This window comes from Melampsora larici-populina (assembly GCF_000204055.1).
Source record: "Melampsora larici-populina 98AG31 unplaced genomic scaffold MELLAscaffold_152, whole genome shotgun sequence".
NCBI classification, from domain to species: Eukaryota; Fungi; Basidiomycota; class Pucciniomycetes; order Pucciniales; family Melampsoraceae; genus Melampsora; species Melampsora laricis-populina.
In genome coordinates, this window is record NW_006768915.1 from 1 (window position 1) to 10,831 (window position 10,831).

The 10,831-nt window shown below is 39.0% G+C and overlaps 5 protein-coding genes across 5 annotated transcripts; 3 read left to right on the forward strand and 2 right to left on the reverse strand.

The window, feature by feature from the left end:
- On the forward strand, positions 1-1,981 carry MELLADRAFT_114369 (uncharacterized protein; the record flags this gene model as incomplete). Its single annotated transcript, XM_007419269.1, has 5 exons — positions 1-1,127; positions 1,253-1,392; positions 1,475-1,544; positions 1,648-1,811; positions 1,913-1,981. Coding segments are annotated over 5 exons (1,570 nt in total), but the record flags the coding sequence as incomplete, so codon positions are not given.
- Positions 1,982-2,793: 812 nt separating this feature from the next.
- On the reverse strand, positions 2,794-4,005 carry MELLADRAFT_79837 (uncharacterized protein; the record flags this gene model as incomplete). The annotated part of the gene is made up of 5 exons (XM_007419274.1): positions 2,794-2,877; positions 2,964-3,169; positions 3,261-3,488; positions 3,606-3,676; positions 3,758-4,005. The coding sequence occupies 5 exons, from the start codon at positions 3,976-3,978 to the stop codon at positions 2,794-2,796; spliced, it is 810 nt and encodes a 269-aa protein (XP_007419336.1).
- A 243-nt stretch (positions 4,006-4,248) lies between these two features.
- Positions 4,249-5,926, forward strand: MELLADRAFT_114371 (uncharacterized protein; the record flags this gene model as incomplete). Its single annotated transcript, XM_007419270.1, has 8 exons — positions 4,249-4,325; positions 4,406-4,529; positions 4,622-4,798; positions 4,877-5,008; positions 5,097-5,252; positions 5,344-5,397; positions 5,480-5,803; positions 5,876-5,926. The coding sequence occupies 8 exons, from the start codon at positions 4,249-4,251 to the stop codon at positions 5,924-5,926; spliced, it is 1,095 nt and encodes a 364-aa protein (XP_007419332.1).
- Positions 5,927-6,708: 782 nt separating this feature from the next.
- Positions 6,709-7,482, reverse strand: MELLADRAFT_114372 (uncharacterized protein; the record flags this gene model as incomplete). The annotated part of the gene is made up of 5 exons (XM_007419273.1): positions 6,709-6,735; positions 6,899-7,004; positions 7,107-7,220; positions 7,295-7,337; positions 7,431-7,482. 5 exons carry the CDS (start codon positions 7,480-7,482, stop codon positions 6,709-6,711), a joined length of 342 nt encoding a protein of 113 aa, XP_007419335.1.
- Positions 7,483-7,881: 399 nt separating this feature from the next.
- On the forward strand, positions 7,882-8,533 carry MELLADRAFT_85592 (uncharacterized protein; the record flags this gene model as incomplete). The annotated part of the gene is made up of 2 exons (XM_007419271.1): positions 7,882-8,146; positions 8,274-8,533. 2 exons carry the CDS (start codon positions 7,882-7,884, stop codon positions 8,531-8,533), a joined length of 525 nt encoding a protein of 174 aa, XP_007419333.1.
- Positions 8,534-10,831: the final 2,298 nt, after the last annotated feature.

Consider the following 10,831-nt stretch of genomic DNA (forward strand, 5'->3'; position numbering starts at 1 on the left):
GTCCCGATCGGGCGTATTATGTGGTGCACGAATTAAGGACCAAGTGACTGGCGAGGAATTCAACATACGGGCAAAAGGAATCATCAACGCCACCGGGCCATTTTGCGATGGCATTCGAAAGTTGGACGATCCAACAATTGAGAACATTGTAGCTCCCTCCTCGGGAGTTCATATCACTCTCCCATCTTATTATGCACCCTCTCATATGGGACTCATTGATCCTGAAACTTCAGATGGTCGAGTGATTTTCTTCTTACCTTGGCAAGGTAACGCAATTGCTGGTACAACTGATTCACCTGCTCCAGTTCAACAAGATCCTTTACCTAAAGAAGAAGAAATCCAATGGGTACTTGGTGAAGTACGAAATTATCTTAGTCCTGAACTCAAAGTCCGACGTGGAGATGTATTATCAGCTTGGTGTGGACTTAGACCACTTGTACGAAATCCAGCTGCCAAAGATAGTCAATCGTTGGTACGAAATCATATGATCAATGTTTCACCATCAGGACTCTTGACCATCGCAGGTGGTAAATGGACTACGTACCGTGCTATGGCTGAAGAAACTGTAGATGCGGCTATTGACGCCTTCAATTTGAAACCGAACGGACCATGTATCACCACTCATCTTCAACTTATCGGTGCTCATGGTTGGCACAAAACGCTTTATATTAAATTGATTCAAGATTTCGGACTTGAAAGTGAAGTAGCCAAACATCTTACTGATAACTATGGAGATCGAGCATGGTCAGTTTGTGCCTTAGCAGAACCAACAGGAAATCGATGGCCAGTACATGGAAAAAGACTTGATCCATCATATCCATACTTGGAAGAAGAAGTCAGATATGCTGTTAGAAATGAATATGCAGTGACGCCGATTGATATAATTGCAAGAAGAACAAGATTATCGTTTTTGAATGCACAAGCTTCATTGGAAGTCTTACCACGAGTGATTGATATCATGGCCGAAGAATTAGGTTGGAATCATGTACAAAAAGAAACTTATTTTGAAAGTTCAAGAGATTTCTTGTTATCTATGGGTTTACCTAGGTCCAAGACTTGGCTTAGTCTTTCGGATGTGAGAAGAGGATTATTGAAGAAACAAACTCGGGATGAAGGACAAATTTTCTGTGAGTGCTTGAAATCTTAAAAGAGCGATGATCATTCAGACTTGATATGTGAAATTCGATAGGGGTTCTATTTGCTGATCTATGTATCATCTCTTCCTTCTAATTCTTGAACTAATTACTCACAGCTCGAGCAATGTTCAGTCCTAAGGAATTGAATCAATTAAGAAAAGAATTCGCGGATACAGATTCTAATGGTGATGGAATGATTTCACCTGATGATTTAGAAAAAGCACTCAAACACTTGAATTATGGAAATGTACCCAAGGTGAGTTTTTGGTTGAATAGGCTTATAATTGAAGAGGTTTCGGATATTCACGTGTATGGCGTTTTTCGGTTTATTGAAATAGGGAACTGTAGAAACACTTGTTTCTGAAGCACAACTTAATCAACCAGGTTTAATTGATTTCTCCGATTTCTGTAAGTCGTTTTTTGTCTTATTTCTCAATCAAAAGTGTGACTACTTATTGAAGAAAGAATTTCTAACTTTTTGTTTTGCTTTTGGAAATCGTTTATAATGTAGTGGATATTGCATCTGCTGCAAAAGAAGTTTCTTTATCAAATACATTACAAAGGTTTTTAAGTGCTGATTCACAACAAGCTGGATCTATTGAATCTCAACAACAACAACAACCAGATCCAGTTGGACCATTTGCTAAGGAAAGTTCTGGTAAAGAATCTGAACAGGTTCGTATTTTTTTCTGTCTTTTCCTTGATTAAAAAACAATTGAAGGATTACTCAAGATGTTGATGATTGTGAAATGGGGTTTCCTTTTTTGTTTTTATAGATTCTTCGGCTGTTTGGAGTAGATCAATTCCAGTTGAAAGATCAGGTGGTGGTACATAAAGTATTATAAAAAAAAGGAAAAAACAATCTAGTGATTTTAAATCTTATTATCAATTATATGTATCCTGCACCAGCATTTTTTTTAGAAACCCCTATTTTTATTTGTTCCCTTTGTCTCTTTTTTTTACTCTCTTTTATTGATTTTATCTTATTGATTTTTTTTGGTATTCATTTGGTTTTATTATTCTTCATGTTTTAAACACAACAAAAGTAGAGGAGAGTTTTTTTGTCTTTCTTGGTTTTGCAAGTTTATGGGTTGGTTGCCTTTTTGGCTGTGAAAAATGGTGGTGGTTTTCTTTGTTTTTTTTTTGGTTTTTTATGATTTGATTGGATAGCATATCTTCAAGATGTGAGATTCAAGAATCATGTTTCAGGTCGGTATCCATGAATGCGTACCCTAAGAAAACATATTTTGCATATATGTAGAAAGCTCCGCGGACCCGCTTGAGCATAGCGAGACCAAGATCAGTTATTAATCATCAGAGAGCTCTATGTATGCTGCTTGCATCCATCATAAGGGTGACTGCTACATTCAATTGCCTTACAATCTTATTGAGAAACGCCATTCTTCACTCATCCAAGTCATTGGTTTTGAGGGACTCCCATGACCAAGTCGAAATTCTTTACAACTTGTGCAAAAAAATGTAAATTGAACATCGTATGCGAAGTTTATACAAGAAACAGTGGTTAATACATAACACTTCAAAACATATATGAAGGAAGACTGAGATGCAATCCTGCTATCCAAGGCGGGCTAGTTTATGATACCAATACCTCCTGATTCAATGATCTGAACCACTCAAAATCCAGGTGATGAAAATGTTATTCAGGGTTACTGGATGTGTAAGCAAAGACAGCATCACTACCCAATATCTTGGTCTGAATGTGTCGCAGAAGTGATAGTCTCTGTATGTATTGATCAAGAAAAAAAAATGTTAGTCAAAAGATATCAAGACGAGATCAATACTTACCTGAAGATCAAATCAGCTTACAGAATCAATGTTGGAAGTTTTGACTGTGAGACCTTCACCGACCATGTAGGGTGAGACGGTGACCACCAAGATGTTGAGGATTGGATGATCTCCAGTGTAATTTAAACATGAAGAAATGATTGAAGAACCACCTTCGATCATTAAACGATTGATTCCATTGATTTTACAAACTTCAAAGACTTTTTCTAAATCTAATCCTTGGTTAGCTAAGGAGTCTCCCAAGCATTATTCAAAATGAAGTTCGAATTGGATGAGCTGTTTGAATGGGTTTGTATCAAGAATCGACAATGGACGTACATGGGTTCATACCGTTTGTGATCGGAATCACTCGAGCTCCAGCTTCCTCTAAACTTTGTCGATCTTGACTAGATATCATACTTCTTGCACAAATCAACCAAGGTTGTTTTCCAGTTTGATTTCGATAATTTTTAATTAATTTACAATCAATTGGAGTTCTTAATCTAGTATCAAGTACGATTGGTTGAGGTTGATTTTCAAGTGGGACTGTAAAAGAAAGATTCCTGGCTAATCGTTTGAAATGATCAATATTAGTAACTCATCCCATCACAACTTATTTGGATTTGATTGAAAGAAAAGGTTAAAGATGGGGTTTTGCCATCTAGACTCACATCATGTACGCACCTGTCAACTGCGGATCATCATTGAGCAATGTGCCGATTCCAACCAAAATCCCATCATGACGAGTTCTCATCCTACAAAAAAATGGAATCCATAAGATTTCAGTCAAAGTCATTCTAAAGATCAAATCAATAAACCCAATGACCAAACTCAACATATGAGTCATCTTCATAGATTGATTACCACTTAATCTTAATTGTCTACCATCTACACCAGCAATCTTACCATCTAAAGATTGAGCATAAGTTAATGTAACGAAAGGTCTTCTGGAAAGGTCATGATTTAAATTTTGATGAAATTCAGGTGAAATGATTGGATTGTAAATTGAATCTAAAAATTCTGTTATTCCAGTATTGGTTGAATTTGAATTGCTCATTTTGTTTTGAAAATGAGAGAAGTCTTGATAATATGGATTTCATTCAAGACTTGGAAAGGTTGGATGGATTGATAAATCTTAGGATAACCCCGATCGAAAATATAAAACAGACTCTCGGATCGGGTATTCATCTCATACGCGGGGTCAGAGTCATTTATTGCCCCGCGTCTCGGTAGGTCTCGGTATCAATCGATAAATTTCAAATCGAGTTGAAGTTTGGCTCACAAAGATACAACAATTCCACTCGATTGATTGAAGAATTCAACAACAATGGAACCCACTTCAAACGAAATTATAAAGGAAGTCAAATTAATATGTCGGGAAGCAATCTCCTCAGGGGATCAAGAGTAAGTAACTTCAAACCATTGATAATAAATTCACAATTAAATCCGAAATCTGACCTCAAAACCTGTTTACCTATGTATAGAGAGTTAACACCACGGACGATAATCAATGAATTGGTCAAGAGGCTTTCGGTAGATGAAGTATATTTTAAACAAAAAGAAATCAAAATGTTAATCAAGTCTACTGCAGCTTCTACTCTTGAAGAGGTAAATCATCTCTTGGGTTAGATTCATCAATCTTTAGAAACTTATTTCATATCTGAATGATTCACATATTTCGTATCCTTGATAAAACTTAGACGAGTGGTTCAGATGATGAATCAAAGGCAAAAGAAGATTCTATCAGTGTCAAACAATCTTCTCCTGAAGCTCAAGTACCTTCTGAATCTTCATCGCAAACGAAACCTAAATCTAGCGCTAAAGGCCGCAAATCTACCAAAAAAGAGAAAATAAAAGATACATCATGTGAACCTCAGGTATGTTGATTTTTCACTAAAGGTTATCTACCCGTCAAGTTCTGACTTTGTATGAATATCTCGTATGAATAAATCAAGGTCTCTGAAAGTTCAAAGCCTAAAATTGAGCTTACTGCCAGTGATAGTGGGGAATCTTCAAAATCTGAATCTGTTAAACAAAAGGCACCTCGAAAACGAGGTCCAAAGACGGAAAAGAAGAATGAAATCAAAGTATATCTCTACCTCTGGAATCTCCGCAACGCTTTTCAAACATGACGCATATAGTGACTGTGGCTTTGAAATTATCTGATTCTAACAGTCAGCGCAGTTTCTCGATTCCGATGGTGAGCCCGTGGCCGAATCACCTCCGACCATCGCACCACCTTCAAAGGCTAAACGGAAGTCGACTGGTGAGGATCATGAATCAGCACCCCCAGCAAAACAATCCAAGACAAAATCGAAAGCAACAAAATCAGTTGAGTTGTACTTGACACACTCTAAGGCCATCTTTCAGGAACAAATAGCTTATATACCAGAGTATATGCTGCTGTACCTCATCTACACAGACTAAGGTTTTGTCAACAGATGATAAACATGCAAAAGAAATCAAGCGATTAAAGGTTGGCTTTCATCCCACTGTGATCAACTTAGTTTACGGAACACTAAAATTGCTCGACCTTAACAACCATCTTGAATGTCTAGGGTTATGTGATCGCATGTGGAGTTCGAAAACGATGGGCACAAGAATTTGCTTCATGTAATACTCCACAGTCACAAATCCAACGGATCAAGATCATCTTATCAGAATTAGGAATGCCAAATCGATATTCAATGAGTAAAGCAGAAGAGATTAGACAAAAGAGAGAATTGGCAGATGATTTGAATTCATTACAACCTAGTCAAGATGATGATGTTGATGAAGATGATAAAAAGAAGAATAAAAAAGGTAAGATGGTGATTGATTCGGATGGATCGGATAATGATGATCAGGATCAGGATGGAGCAGAAGGAAAAACAAAAGTCAAGGTTAGTGCTCTTATATAGTTGATGTAAGATGTCAAATTTCAATGCCTAACAAACTTTTTTTGATTGTCTTAGAAAAATCCATACGCGTTTTTAGGTCAAAACGAGGGTGACGATAGCGACTGAGTCTCGTTTTCATTCAGTTTACCACCTCGCGAGCTATCATTTAGGATAAATTTTATACCCCTGCATATCATCCATGTACATATCGTGCCTTTTTTTGAAAGCCTGGGCGTTCACAACCTCCTTGTAATAATTTATAAATGCATCCTTCATCGCGACATCGGTGTGAGCTCTGCATACATATCTCGATCATTTCAATTTTGACAGGTTGTGAGTTTATCATAAGCCTTTAGATCAGGTGGAGCAGATGAAAAGTGAATATTCAAAATAATTGAAATAAACATGGTACCAGCCATAACTCATCGGAGAAGTAAGCATGACCTGGCCGATCTGAACACATTGCAGTTAATTTACAAAAGCTTGAACAATCTTGCCCGCAAAACTCGAGCAAATTGGCGTGGAATTTGTGACAAAACATTCATGCGAAACTTATCCCACTCAACACTCGCATAAATCATTCAATCTTGAAACTTAGTCCAGATTAGTCAAACGCAGTCGGGAAGACAAGCTGTTAGTAATTGGTAAAGTGCTATCGATCTTGCATGATGAGTTTGTGTGTTGGCAAATGCCATTTCATGAATATAAGACTCGCCAAGACTAGACAATTTTACCAATGGTAAATCTTACTATTTTATATACTTTTCAAGGTGTGCCAAATTTTATCAGAAAAAAACAGAGGTATAGGCTTAGCATGGTTGGATTCTATCCGTTTGGGCTATCTTCTGACTTCGATCTGATTCGGCTTCACTGCGCAACGCCCACAGAGAGTGCCTCGTGAATCAGTCTCAATCTTCACCACCTTGGTCCAAGAACTAAGATACCAAACGCTAGTCAAGTGATTCTTCAATGCTTTGTGACGTCAATCACAGGGCATAGGTGATTATCTTTACAGATTTTAGGACCAATTCAAATCCATCGGAGACTAGTTTCTGCATGGGATTTTTATTCATTTTTTTCAAAACCTGATGTATGTACTTGTTCTGGAATAGCCAACTGTTTCCTCCAACGATACCGAGCAGCAGCAAGTTCAGAGATCGAGTAGTGATGATGATCTTCTGTACGGATTACTGACCCAATCGACCTAAGGATCATTATGACAAGATTGGATTGAAAACAGATTGATTAGTTAAGCATCTTGCTAACATTCATCATTATCCAAGATCATTTCGATGAAATCACAAACATAAAAAATGCAAACGTTCCACCACTAGATAACATATAAGTTGCAAGAGTGTTTAAAGGACCTCTTGGACCAGCACCCCTTGAGATAATAGAAAACCCTCCAAAGATAAAACCTCTAGAAAAATGTAAGATGTTGGATTGATTAGTTGTATGTTCGAACAGCCTTCTTAAAACTGAAAACATCCTCACAAAGTCATTCCAACGGCTCCACCCATAGCTGCTCCCATTCCAACTTTAGTTTAAAGGACCGATTCAAAGGACTCGTTAGCTGAGTTACTTTATGATGTTCTTAAAATGATACGCAGCCGTTCGCCTGCATACTCACGTTTTTGGAGGATCGATTGCTCCGCTTGTCCATGTGCGATGGGTGGTGGCATGATTTCGAATCGGTTGAGCTGAGGTGAGATGTGATTAATATAAGTAAATGTACGGAGCCCTGGCAGAAATGAGATCTACCACAACCGGCAACACGTTCGGCAGTGTCAGGAACCCGATAGCATACAGTGGGGAAGGGCAAGGCTGCTTGGAAGAACTGAATTGCAATTTGCAAGCGACTCTTGCCGGCAAAAATACCGCATCTAAAAAATGTGTAAATCTGTATGTATTCATGGGTTTCTGCATGACTGCGGTGCTCAGCAAAGAGTCACGTGATACAGTGTGGCATGGGTTCGAACAGGTCGGCTCGCAGATGTTCGAAGTTGCCGAAAGGAAAATTGGTCGACTGCACATTGATGACCATGCGCTGAACGTGATACTACATACAATCAATCTCACCAATGAATAAATGTGAAGAACTCTGCTCACACTATCAAACACTTCAACTTACATCAAATGCCAGTTCAAGTGAAATCCGACAAGCTTATCTTCGACTCATCAAGCTATCGCATCCGGATAAAAATCAACTTTGTGGACCTACCCTATACGAGTCTTCGGCTCAAAGAATCATAGAAGCTTATGCCATCTTGGCCGATCAGACGAAACGGGAAGCATACGATCTCAAACTAAAGCTGGATCAAAGCCAAGCAGTGCTTGGATCCAAATGTTAGTTTACCTGCCGCACTTTCGATCCCTTGGCATTTCACGCCGGATTGCTACCCGGTTCTTCAGTCAGACATAAGGGTCAAATAAAGATGCTAATTCAAGCGTATTTTGTTCCAAAATTTTTTAGGTCAAAACGATACCAGGAAGCCAATCGTATCCCACACTGTCGACCTTTCCGAATTCACTGCAATCTCAACTGTCACGAAGATCACCGAACACGAAGAGCCGGTTCAACAATTTATCTATTCATGTCGATGTGGTGGCCAATTCATGATCACTAGCCAAGATATGGAGTCTAAGAGGGACATTGTTGGATGCAACGGTTGTAGTTTAACTGTTAAGGTTGAATTTGAATTTGACTGCGGCGACAGCGACAGCGACAAATGAGCTTGAGTGCCATGAATGTGGCCTTATCCATCAACGAACACGCCCAACAAATCTAGATCCTCTCGTTCTAATTGGTTCCTTCAGTCAAGGTTCTATCAGGCATTGAGAAGACCTTTGGTCGCGCTGAGAGGTCTGGCAATATATCTAAGATTCCAGCATGTAAGTCAAGACTCAGTTTATCTGGGTGAATGTAATTCTTGATTAGACTCTACCAGATCCTGATGAGTCGGCGCCAAATTGACACGAACTGACATGATGGCTTTCAGTGCATATTTGCTCCGCACCGGATCTTGAGCCGCACACTCCTGCTGTTATCGATTTCAGCTACACAGCGTAACTTGGGTACTCCTAAGGTCACTCCGTGGGATACTTTCATATCGCAACCTTTCTTGAATGGAAGCCACCTTCTCAATCCCAATTTTTGTGATGCTCTATTGTTTCTTGCTTTTCCCAGAAAGTTCGTTGAATATATCTTCATGTATCAGGCCTTGCATCTCACAATTCACTATGAAGAACAATGAGTGCATGGCACTACACATCCCAAGGATTGTGGAGATGTTACAAGATCAAACAGATGAGTTTGCCCAGGTGCTATTTTGGTATATCGGTTATCCAGAGTGAACTCCTTTTGAAACATGGAAAGCGGAATGGAAGGGGCAGCCGGCACGCTCCAACCTCAACCCCCATGTCTACCACAAGACTTTCTATGCACCTAGAATTTGGAGCTGGCCCAGGAACACACAGCCTTTGGAAGCGCTCTGACAGCATCATATTGCATAAAGATGTACAGCCGCTGTGAGATCTACTGGAAGATTTTTGAAAACAATTGATGTTGCCAGATTTTTTTTTCTGAAGTCAAAAACTATATCACTTTCAGAGTGGACTCTACTCTCCTGATGCAGATTGGACCAATGCGCAGTAGAGTTATGAATCTCAAAAGGGCTTTTTTGAGTTTTTGACATCTACATTGGATCTATCAACAACACAAAGATCTCAAAAACTGCCAATAGATCTGACAGTGGCTGTGAACCCCATGTCAAAACCACTCACCTTTTGCAGGCCTTTTGCATCGTACACAATCCCCCTGACATTAGCCATTGCACCTTTCCCATATCTCACATTTTTTTCTTTTTTTAAAGTGCATAAAGGCTGAATTGCATAAACACTATCTAAACAAGTTAATTATGATGGGATTTCATAACCTTGGGGAAAGACGGCCATCAATCAGGACTAGGAGGTCTTTGTCTTTAGATATACAGTTGTCCCTTTTTTCTAAAAAAAACTTCTGTCTTGTGTATTTTCAAGAAGATATCTTATCTCTGATGTCAAAATCACCTTTGTGCATTTAGCACACCCAAAGGAAAGCGGTGACCCTCTATAAACACCTTTGTGCAAGCACACCCGCTAGGAATTCAGTGTAAGTATAGAGTCATATAGTCTTGAACTTCTTGGGGTACTCCACAGAGCTGGGCAGGCATTTGATCCCCCTCGGCTCCCTAACCCCCTATCCTAGAGTCAACCAGAGTCACTGGGGAGGAAGAGAGTTGCTTTTTGCATGGGGAACAGTGATGAACTGTACCAAGATTCTGGAATTTGAACCACACAAGTTGGCGTTGAGCTATGCATATGTTAAGATTGCCTGGATTGTTGATACATTTGTGTTGTGATATCTAGCATACCACATTTTTAGTCTATTTTGAGTTCTTATTACGTATAGTAATTTACTTGTCAAGGACTTCTGGTCACAGTGTTGGTATGTCAATAATTACGGGATACAAAGTTAGAACTGGGATTTTGTTCCCAGTTTCCCAGTTTTCGTTTTTGGCTGTGTTTGGAACTTTCCCACGTTCTCCCAGTTTCCCAGTTTGCGCAAACACAGCCAAAAAGTCCGAATTGGGAAACCCGGATTTGTTCCGGGTTTCTAGTTTGTATCCCGTAAATGAAGATAAAATTGAAAAGAAGAGTGTGATGGTTTAAGATACAAATGAAGGCATTAGCGGGGTTCACGTCAAATGAAATCAAACCCAAAATGTGTTTTAGGCGTTGCTCGGAAGCCTTAATTTATAACTCACTTTTTAAAGCTTGTAAGTAGCTCTAGAGCCACTTGTGGGCTCTAAAATTATAGGTTGATGCCTATGATTTTTTTTTTGATTGAGAAAAAACCCATTTTTTATGTCAAGAAAAGGTGTATGAGTTGTTTATTTGTTCCCAACAGTTCTTTTTTTCCTACTTCTTTCTTGTTGAGTCCATAACAGCAGATAAAATGTACTTTTTTCCACCATATGTACCTTTTTCTCA